The sequence below is a fragment of the Neolamprologus multifasciatus genome, chromosome 22, assembly GCF_963576455.1.
Source record: "Neolamprologus multifasciatus chromosome 22, fNeoMul1.2, whole genome shotgun sequence".
Classification (NCBI taxonomy): Eukaryota; Metazoa; Chordata; class Actinopteri; order Cichliformes; family Cichlidae; genus Neolamprologus; species Neolamprologus multifasciatus.
The window spans coordinates 18,140,657-18,152,386 of record NC_140459.1 but is presented as its reverse complement, the minus strand read 5'-3'; the positions used below and the strand labels follow the sequence as shown (position 1 = coordinate 18,152,386).

At 39.6% G+C, this 11,730-nt stretch overlaps 1 protein-coding gene across 1 annotated transcript in view; it reads right to left on the bottom strand.

Moving 5' to 3' along the window:
* Positions 1–844: 844 nt before the first annotated feature.
* triqk (triple QxxK/R motif containing) overlaps positions 845–11,730 on the bottom strand; it is a 34,555-nt gene continuing 23,669 nt past the window's right edge. Inside the window, exons 4-5 of the mRNA XM_085148734.1 lie at positions 5,460–10,871; positions 845–5,423 (exon numbers count right to left, since the gene is read on the bottom strand). Of these exons, the coding sequence (XP_085004860.1) occupies positions 10,764–10,871 (108 nt within the window). The 3' untranslated portion in view covers positions 845–5,423; positions 5,460–10,763. The remainder of the gene's footprint in view (positions 5,424–5,459; positions 10,872–11,730) is intronic.

The window sequence follows — 11,730 nt, the reverse complement described above, 5'->3', positions numbered from 1 at the left end:
TTAAGAAACAAGTAATTATTGGAAAGAACAGCACATTATGTTTTTTTGCCTCTTACTGGCAACATTCTTCTTTTGTCAGCTTGTTACGGAATCCAGTTGCCTTATTCTTGATACAAATATGACACAAAGTTTCGGGGAGCAGACTGAACTGAGTAAGAAGGCATGCAGATTGTGAAATTGTACTTGATGAAAGGGAAACACCTAAACATAGAGCATATGATATTACAATTTTGATCAACAAATCTATGGAGAGAGAAAAACTGAATCGATACACTACTGTGCAAAAGACTCAACTCACCCTTCACTCTTTTCTTTTCTTTTCTTTTCTGGTTGAATTGGGGTTTAGTCCCTGTGTCTTGATACAGGCCCGACTTTGTTCTGCCTTGCTGCTTAATTAAAAAACTTGTTTAAGGTGTCCTGCATATGTGTGTGTGTGTGTGTATATATATATATATATATATATATATATATATATATATATATATATATGAAGTCATTCTTTTTTGAACAAAGCTCAAAACAGAGCCTAATAATCTTTCAGTCATTTCTACCCTCACTTAATTTCCTTTGGCTGCTCAGCTCTCACACAGTGGCTCAGCTACGCTCCAATCCCTCCATATTGTGGCCAATCACATGCGAGGATATAGGATAATATAATTAAGTGAAAAACAGAGAGGGTGAGAGACGCAACAGTCAAGTGGAGCATGCGTCTGTCCTCTCAGTGAGTGAGTGAGACAGTAGACAGCGGTGAGGAGGGCTGTGCGAAAGCAAAAACACATAAATATGCCCGAGACCCGTAAACGAAGCAGCATCTGGCTGCAGTTTAAAGACTTTTTTTGTCTCGGTCTTGGTCTTGGTCTTGGTCTCGGTCTCGTCTCAACTTGGTCTTGGTCTTGTCTTGGTCTCGATACCCTCTGGTCTTGGTCTTGTCTTGGTCTCGATACCCTCTGGTCTTGGTCTTGTCTTGGTCTCGGATTAGGCGGTCTTGACTACAAGTCTACCGGCATTGGCTGGTCATCCAGAGCGATAAAATGAGTCAGAGCCTCTGTTATTTTAACTGCCCGCGGATTTTCTCTTGACATTTTTCTTTGCTTTTCCAAAACCTGAGTTAAAGTTGGCTGTTCCGGTCCACACTGCTGACATTTTATTTAGCCTAGCTACAGCAGCCTCCAGTTTCTCTTTTTTATCTGGAGCTGCCAGTCTCACTCGCCTAACCCTGTGCCTGTTTAGCGCGGGATGTCCCCCTAGTGGCCAATCTAAAAAACTACAACAGAAATGACAAGCCACCTTCTGATTAATGAAATAAGTTGGTATCGGTTAACTTTTACGAGTATGAGTACACACACATTTTACAGTATCGGCCCCGATACCCAATACCAGTATCGGTATCGGTGCATCCCTAGGGCCAGAGATGCACTGCAGCCAGTGGTGTTGGGGATCTGTGGTAATCAAAATTCATGAAATTATTAACACAGGAAAGTGTCATCAGATTTCACACAATGCAATATCTTCTAGAAAGCATTAGAATGGCAACAGTTTCACTTTTCATCATGGCAAAGGCACTGCCGATGCAATGAGAGGATACAAGGATAGAAAAACAAAGTTACACTCTCAGTCCTGGATTGGCTTCCTCAGAGCCAGTGAAGCAATGACAGATGATCTTGAGAGAGATGGGCAGCCAACAACATCCGAAAAACAATCTTTGAATTTCCTTCAACAAGCCTCGTGAACTATTGCTGAAGACTACTGAAAGAAATGATAATAAAGGTGGCCTAAGAGAGTTCAGCCATTGTTGAAGAATAAACGTGGTGAATTTCAAGCTCATTTGTATTTTTGCATCATATACTCTACTTTCATGTTTGCACATATTTCAATAAAATGCTGTACCTATTTCCCGTTTTGCTAGTAAAATATAAAGAAATGAGGGGTTGCTCAAGGCTTTGGCCAGTACTGTACAGGGTGCATTCTTGAAACAAGAAGACTGACAGAGTGGAGACAAACACACAATCAACTCAACAGCCTGCCATAGTGTTGTGTTAAAAATGAGAGGGCCACAGGTGTGCACTCTCTAATCTCATCATTAAAAACATGTCTGGTACAGATAGGTGTCATCCACATAGACCCTCACAGGTCCCTCTGATGTGTATTAAACTTATGACAGAATGCCTCTGTGGTGTAAAAATTGTCCTTCAGCAAAGTATTGATATTAGGAGTGTCTGTGTAAATGCCACTTTAGCCCCAAGGCCTGTTAGTTCGCAGCCTCTCATTCCCTCTCATTCACCCACAGTGTGTGTGTGTTTTACAAGAGGATATTTAGAAGTCAAATGCAAATATCAGATAAAAGTTTTTCCCACTTTGTAGCATGGACGCCTGTGTAAACTGCCATGTCACTCAACCTGCCACTAAGTGTGCCGACAGCCCAGACAGCTACCTGTCAGGTGATGCTGATTCTGTGATAACTTTAAGCTTTTTATACACAAGGACTTCAAGACAAATCTTCATGATAAAAGCAGTTTTGTATGATGTAACCAAACTGTGGGCCTGAGTTTATCATCAATAGGCTTTTCCTCTGCAGGGCATGCCATTTTTTAAAAAGTCAATTTAAAACGTGTCCATGGAACCTTTTTTGTTTTCATTGTAGATTGAATCCTTTTGCATGTTTTGTCTGACCCCATGTAAGTTTTGGAAATCTTTAAAGAGGGTGAAGATGATCAGCAAACACTCGCTGGTTAGCAAGCTGTATCTTGGGGAACATATTTTGCAATCTGAACATCATATTTTATTGAATAACACATGAAACTAGTAATTGAGACCATGAATTTGTCCAATGTTTATTGATTTCATAAATCAAGATTTCTAGGCATTTTCTCATCAATCACTATAACTCAGGTCCTGCTGGCCATTGTGCAGTTCTGCATTGGTAACATCCACTGTCATTTCTATCATGTCTATACCTGCTTAGTGTGATGGCGTGCTAACATGAACTAATCAGCATTACACATGAAATACATGACGATAAAGCACAAAGTTTTACCTGATGACGGCTTAAAGAGGTGAAGTAAAGAAAATCATTTCTAATGTTTCTATTAAATTGCCAGGGAAGCCATCAATTTTAGTAGGTATTGAGTCATTTGAGTTAAATCCACAAATGTTCAGGTCAGTGGGAGAAGGTGAAGACCACTAAAGTCATTAGAAGATATTCCAAAAGGAAAGAAAATTTCTTTGGAAATCTTGTGATCCTCCAATAGTGCATATGTTTTAATTAGGATTAACTAACCGCTTTAATTGACCCTGTGCACGAGAAAATGCTAACTTCCTGGTTTGAGACCGGATGTGGGGTTGTGCATTTCCGGTAGCTTTACTTTGCGGTCAATCGCTACTGTGAAGATATACTCCAAAATCATGTCCAAAACTCGAAAATGGAAAGATCACTTAAGTTACAAAGAGCAGAAGGTGGGAACACTCACCACTGTTGTGTCATAAAAAATCTAATGATCAATTTTTACGTTCAAAGAGTTTAGATCGATCAGTTGTTTACATCACTCAACACAAGCAGAACTGCATTACTGCAGCAGAAGACACATCGTCCACATTCAGAAGCACATCTCTGCATAGTGACTGGTCTCATGATTTAAACAGGCAAATGTTCAGCATTCAAACTACAGGTGAAGAATAGTCAAACCAGATGTTTCCCGTTATGTCAATATCAGCTAGTCAAGTACACACCCACACAGCATGTTAACAAACCGTGAAAAAAGCCACACAAAAAATGAATGATTGCTGGTAAGGGTTTCTATACATTAGTATGTACGAAGGGTATGTTGTGACTTACCTTCAAAATTACAGCGGTCCCTCGCTATAACGCGGTTCACCTTTCACCTCGCTGTTTCGCAGCTTTTTTAGTGCAAGTTTGCATGCTTTTGTTTTTCACACATTGTGTCCTGCGTCCTGATCGCTGCAGACGATCTCCTCCGTGACGTCTCTCCTGTACAGTACAGAATCGCTGCATCCATTGCTAGCAGTGTGTCTCTGAAGTGCTGTATGTCCACGATGTCCACGAAACGTTTTGCACCATCAAAAAATAAAATTGGCTACTTGATTTCACCTATTGCTGGTTATTTTTAGAACATAACACCTGCGATAAACGAGGGACAGCTGAGAAATATAACATTTGAATCCCTTTTCTCTTTTGCTCTGAGGCGCGGGGAAAAAATATGGACAAGTCGATGAACAAAATTTACAGATATATTGGGTAAATGCCCGAGACATCTATAGAAATGTAAATCGCCGCTTGATTCATTCATTTGCTTAACTTGTTTTGGACCGTAAACAGGGCGCGAATAGGACACCGGAAACAAAGCTCCCCACAGGAGTTTCCGCACCGGAAGTAGCATATGCTAACGTGCACATAGTCAATCCCCAAAGCCACGATCTACTGTGATAAAAACATGATGTAACTCCAACATCTACATAATCAGTCTAACTTATTTAAAAGAAAATAGGAGTGAATAAATATTCAGCTCATGGAGAGAACAAAGACCCCAGTTCTTTTTTATACACTGTTTTATACACAGCATTTGGTTTTCATGACATATTTAACCCTGGCCTTTGCACAGCTACTCTTAGTGAAAGAATTTTCTAGTATAAAACATCTAGCTGAGCTGAGATGCAGCGATAAAAAAAATAAAATGAAACAACATAAAAGTTTTTGCTGAATGGTGGTCTTTGTTCCTCTAAGTTTTCTATGACTGAATGATATCTCCCCTAACCTCCTACGACCTCCTGGCTCAAGGGGACAAGAAATAGAGAGACTGCTCACTGGTGGGCAAATAGAGAAAGCAGTGTATGTATTTGTGGGACAAAGTGAGAAAAGAGGGGAAAAGCGGGAAAGAAGGAATACGAGTGTGAGTGCCTTCTTGCCTTTTGCCCCAGGGTTAGGAGACCTGTGACTCTGTGTCTTCTAAATCAAAGACAAGGCACAGCCATAACCTTCTTAAGAGAATGAGGATCCTTTCACTACCTTGCAACCGCTCTATCTGCAGTGCTCAATGCTTAAAAGTGTAAATATTCCCTAAGTAACTCACAAAACTACAGATATAACATGAAAAGGATGTTTTGAGCAGGTGGACTTTCCAAAGCACTGAGAAAACAGAAAAGACCATTACATAAAGACAGCAAGACAATTGGTACACACAGCTAATGGGCATATGGTCCCTGATCCTGTGATTTGACCTTTTACCCTTGTGTAATATGATATCTGTTTAGATTTGCTTGGGAGGCTAACAGAAAGATTGATAGCCACTTTTTTATTGCCGCATCGATCATGTTCACTTGTTTCAACTGCCAAAACATAGTGATGATGCTTCTGCCTATTAAAATACTAATCATGCTGGTTATGCTGCTAAAGTGTGCTCGTCTTAGTTCTGTGAATTTTTCTAGTGCATTTAGGTGATCTAGACTTCATCTTTGTCTATCAGTCTATCAGTAAAACAAATAAATTGCTGAATGTTTTGTAAACTAGGAAGTGACTGGAGAGCCTCTTAGTGCAGAAACGATCACGTTAGACACTTTACTCCTTAAACGCGCCCATCACTGCTGTCTACTTTCTGGAACAGTGATTCGCAGAGAGCGGAGGAGGGAGCTGAGATCGCCTTACTTATTCCAGTAAACAACACAGCGATCTAAAAGACAACATGTAGATATTATTCCCTCGGGTAATTCAATGCTCACTAGTGCATAGCCAACAGCACAAATGTGAGAAACATAGTAACTTTGCTCTGGCTAAAAGATAAAAATAAATAAATAAAAATGAAAACAACAGATTTTAAGAAACAGGTTGCTCATGTTCTTTGCTCATTTAAAATATATATATGCATGTGATCTGAACAGACAAATCACAGCAAAAAGTGGCACTTGGCTGTGAATTTTATTCACTGAAAGCTCAGGCAGCTGTGATGCATACTGCAGCTTTTGTTGGAAAGATAAACGACACTTGAAATGCAAAACAAATAGATGCCCAAAGCAATCAGCTGTAGAGAATTCAGTAGAAGTACCCACTAGTTATTAGCTTAATGTGCTAACAGAGTCCTCAGTGTGCTCCTTTCCCATTTTAACTGGTGTGTACAAGAGGCCTGATTCTCAGGTAAATCAGTCTCAAGTGGGTCCGAGTTGGATGGTTTACTCAGGGTGTTGAGTCTCTTAGGAACTGAAGGATAGGATGTCAGCTGCTGCTTCCTGCTTAAGCCAGTAACAGGAACTGGCTGCGTTCCAGTGTGTGTGTGTGTGTGTGTGTGTGTGTGTGTGCTGTCAGATAGAGGACTGGGCAACAAGCCCAGGTGCAGCAGAGCCCAGGTGTTCCTCTACGAACAACACAATGAGTGCGTGCAAACATGGAGGGACCGACAAGCAAATGGAGAGGGATTGGTATCAGAGAGCACACCTGTTGAGCACCTGTCCTATCCGCTTATGACACACTGATTATAGATGGAGCAGTTGTAAACACATGTGCTCCAAAAGCCAAAACTTGTACACACACATATCAGTCAGTAAGAATCAACCACAGCGCTCTGTGCACAGCCTCACTCAGACATCAAACTACTTTTGAGTCTTTGCAACTTTTCACTTTCTCCCTGCCATCCCTGCCTTTCTCTGATCTCCCGCTGAGTTCTTCAGTCTCTGTGTCATTAGGCAGCGAATCAGGGATTAAGAGGACGATGGGAGGATGTGATTTGCAGCAGAATCCACTAAGTCTGGCATTACCACACACCTCACAAAGCGCGGGGGAGGTTCTAATCCACCGCACAGCACAATCCTGCTAATGCATTCATATCAGACACGCAGACAATTGAGGTCGACTGAGAATTAAACACCAAAAGTATTACTGTCAAGTTCAGCATGGGCCTGTTTGTTTTTACATTAAAGTCTGAACTGAGGCAGACACCTGCATTTCAGCTGGGTGTTAGCGATGTAGGATGATGATTTATAGGACAAATACTTGCATGAAGAACAATGTATATCTCTGAATAACAAACTTACATATAATATGTATTGCATCATACCATTTCTCAAGGACTAATGCAGAAAAGCTACTTAATGAGTGAAAAATGAAAAGATTCACTGCATACACTTTTATATATTCTGTCACAGTGACCTTGGATGCACACAGTAAAGTTTCTGTCATTGCATGACCTACAAATATTTGTCTTTTTAGCAGAAGTGCAGAAGCAGAGGGACATGTGAAGTATTAAAGCAAAACAATGACGGGGGAGGGAAGGGGAAAAGTGGGAAGAGAGAAAGAAGGGAAAGATTAGCAGTAGTACTTTGTGACATGCATCATCAGTCCTGTCTTCTCACTACATCTCCCTAATGGGAGCGCAGCAGTGTGTGTGTGTGTGTGTGTGTGTGTTTGCGCGCAAACGCATGTTTGAGAGAGAGAGTGAGAGTGATGAGCCTCTCTGTCAGAGTGACTTGTAGAGAGACCGTGTGTCTGTGTGTGAAAGAGATAGGGACTAAATGAGCTTCTGGTGGGACTGACCCTTCTCACTTCTCACTGGTCTGTCAGAGAAACTGAGCGCTCCACTGGAGCATGGCCACAGGCAGGGTGCTGAATACTGAAAATGTTACACACGCATACACAAACTCTGGGGAAAGGCAGCTGCAGAAGCTCTCTGTATGACCATATTCACATACACACAAAACGCATTAAAACAGAGGTATTTTAGAGACTAAACAGAAAATGCATGGAGGTCAAGGTGCATTTATGTTCACATGACGTCAGAAAATGTGACAAAATGCACGTGTTTGTTTATGTCAAAAGCAAATACTGTGCACGCCAAATCTAGCGTGCTGCGAATGCGGGGTGTCTGGTTCACCAGTAGTCATAATTATGATTCATGTCTCAGTAAACAGCCATGCATGTATGATAAGGTTTGTATTGCCTCAAGTGTGGGAAAGCACAGCAAATTACATGTGCAAGTATGCATGTGTCTGTGTGACTGTGTGTTGGTGCAAATGTGAGTTTCAGGCTAAGTATAATTACTCTTGGTGACATACCGTACATGACTAATGAGCAGAGTTTGGGCACGAAGCGTCGAGCTCATTTGTCACAGGATGGTAGGTAAAAATTTCAGTGGTTTCAACTCCCATGGAAAGCTGGAAAGGTCATGTTAAATGCTCATAAAGCCCTAATGCCTGATTAATTTCCTGTGCGAGCACAACTCAGTGAACACCCTCGATTAGGAGCGACACGTCACACGACACGGATGTCACAGTCACGTCCTTTTGCCGCTGTTCTCTCGCCATTATACTGTAGCATCTCTCACTGCCTCTGCAGTTCAATCCAGTGGCATGCAAATAGCCTCGACATGACCAGAAGAGCACTCCACACATAGTCAATGCAATTTAATAACCCATTATGGAGAGAACACTGTTGTTTATAGCTGGGAATTAAACCAATCTAAAAAGAAATAATGGCAGCTTTTACTCCATAAAAGTAAATCGACGCTAGGATGTTTTTATTCATTAACTTTTAAGACTCAAAGTAATGACTACACATACATTTAACAGCTGAATATAAACCTCTGGAGATAAGAAATATAAAACATCACTGGTTCTAATGCATATGATTCATCTAAAGTACACACTGTCTGATCAGCTGTTATTTTGATTGTGCTTAAATGGAAACCTTTCTCTTATTTAAATTAATAAATGCAATTACAATCACCTTCTTACAGAAATAAAAGCCTCTGGGGTGGTCTGTAACCTTATATACCACCGTTTTTTCTTGTGTAGGTGGGAGGTGACATTGATGGTAGGTAGAAATGTGAAATTTTATTTATGAAATAGTCTGTAACGGTAAATGTACAAATGCATACAATAAGATAACAAAGGATAGTGATCATTCATCGTATGGTAATAGCTCTTGTATTTCCAAATGATATCATCATTTGTTTTTTAAAGATCACAGATATCGGCGATAAACATATATTACACAAAAGCAGAAAGTTAATTCATGTCATAGAGAATCACACGATTGATTCATTTAATAAAAAAAAAAAAGCACACTTTAAGATGTTTATTTAACAGATGTACTCAACAACAGAACAAACCACCATACTGTTATGAAAAAAGATCTTTCCAAACACAGGTCTGAATACACAGGTTGGGCAGCGAGATCCTTTCTATTGTGCTGATGTCAAGGCTCTTGTAGTTGGTAATGGTGACCTTTCAGATAACAGGTGTCATGTATGAAGGTCTATTAGACCAGGCTATCTATTGTTACACATGTGGGAGGCTCGTGGTGTTGGGGGAGGGAGCTCGGACGTATCAAGGCGAGATAAAAGCCTCCGAGTGAGTGCGCGGGTGCATGCTCATCATAATGGTTTCTTTGACATGTGGTCTTTTACTAGAGGTCAGAAGGTCATGGGAGAAAAGGGGAGAAAAGGCAAAAATTGAAAGCTCAAAATCTATCTCACATTTCAGGAATCATATCAGCAGCAGACATGACTCGTCCCTCCCCAGAGGGTTTCTGAAAAAAAAAAAACCATGCTGGAATAAACTTAAAGCACTGATATGTATTTGGTATTGGTCTTGTATGCATTATGCAAAACTTAATTTTCTATAAAAACCTTATAGACGACAGTATTGCTCTTTCTGCGGAAAAAAAAAAAAAAAAAAGGAAAATAGGAAAAATACAATTTTGAATCAAAAAAAATCCATTAAACTTATATGAAGATAATAAAAAGCTACTGACTCTGTGCTTCTGCTAACAAATGATCTCTCAAACAGTGGAAGCACTTGAATTGAAATGATTGCAGCGTGCAGGCCTCAGGCACAAAGAGTGAAGCAGTAGAAAAAAAGAAGCATTGACAGTCCTTCATATCCCTTTCTATACAGACATATCACATTTTACAGAATACAATGCACACAAGATGGAATGAAAATAGTGTTGTTGTTTTTTTACAAGGAAAAAAGAAGCAGGCTTGTGTCACGTCAGCCATCAATTATCTCCACAATTTACATTCAATCTGATGAACCCAATAATATTTGTGTGCTTACCCTGAGTATGTCTGCCTCCACGACGTAAGTCGGGCAACGTGTTATTCTGTATTCTGCACACATGTTCAATCATGACAAGGGCTTTGTGGATTCTAATCTCACACTTTGTGATCTCCAGACATCCAGGAGGAGAGTTTTGTGCACTGGAATGTGAGGCGAGTGTTTGTCTCGATGTGACGAGAGCTTCGGCGGGAGATTTACATTTTTCTATTAGCGGTGAAAACAGTGGGACGTGACTCTGCTGAATATGACTAACGAAGCTTAGTCTCCACTGTGGCTCGGATCAGTTGCGTAAAAGGATGATAACTTTCTTTACAGAAGGTAGATGTCAAGCAGGAGGTCACCGTCGTTTAAATGCTTTACTCTAGTTGGCTTAAATTCACCACATAAAAAAAAGGTTTTACATTGGGGAATCATTAGATTGAAAAAATTCATTGCAGAAAGAAAGATTAAGAAAAATATTTCTGTGTTTGATCAATTCCAAAACCTTTATCTTAAAAAAAACCCTGAAACTTGACTGTGTGATATGCAGTAATGTGTCTTTTCATAGTGTGTTCACAGTCTGCACGTCACCAAAGAAATGTGGGGAAAAAACATGAACAAAAGCCCCAAAAAAACTACAAAACTAAACGGTAGTTTGCGTTAACCAATTCGCCCATGTGCATAAAACAGAGAAGCCAAGTATTTGGTCCACTGTCCACCTCCTATTAATCCACATCCACGTCCAGGTTAATCTCGGTGCTCAGGTTAAGGTAGAAGAAGGCGTACATGCAGAGCACAAAGAACAGGATTGCCGCGATGACCAGGAACGCATCCTGAGGAGAGAGCAAAGGTTTAAAAATATATTCAAAATGTTCTTGTGAGCATTTTTTTATTTTTCTGAGTCTGTCTTTACACTCATGAATGTCTGCTTTGTTTGAATGTCATTGCAGTGTTTCATAATTGTTGTGCTTATTTATTTGTGTTACGTCTGTATTTGCCAAGTCTCTAATGCCTTTCTTTTCATCTAAATTCACCGCATGTGAATAAAGATTTGTTGTTTTCTTTGCTTGTTTTGAAAACCACAAAATAAATATTTAAACTCTTGCTCACAGTTGTACTGATGTGCATAAAAGGGCAAATCTAACTATAGCAATTACATTTTAGTTTCAGATATTAAACTGGGCAGGAAAAAAATTGCTACAGAGGAGCAAACAAAGCTATTATCATCATCATCTGTGTATGTCATAATAATATATGAATTTGTATCTGTTTTCATATTTAAACCAGAAACGTAAACTGGAAGCAGTTGAAAATCCTCCACAGCTTCACATTGACAGTGTCAAACAGCTTCTTCTTTTATTTTTTTAATTTGAATTTTGTGTTGTTATACACGGCGCGTACACGCTAGCCCTTCAGAAAATATGCTAACAAAATATTTCTATAAAAACATTTGAAATTGTAAAAGAACTGTACCAATAGAAATCACTTCTCATAATTAGGTAATACTACTAATGTGAAACACTACTTACTTTATAAAAAAAAAATCCAATCCACTATGTATTTTTATTACAACGTACATTTTACTCCAGTATTTAAGTAATCGAGCTAGAAAACCTTAAGAATACATAATAACTCGTAAAACAATAAGTAACTATTTTATATATGATCACAACTTAAAACAAAACTTGGTTT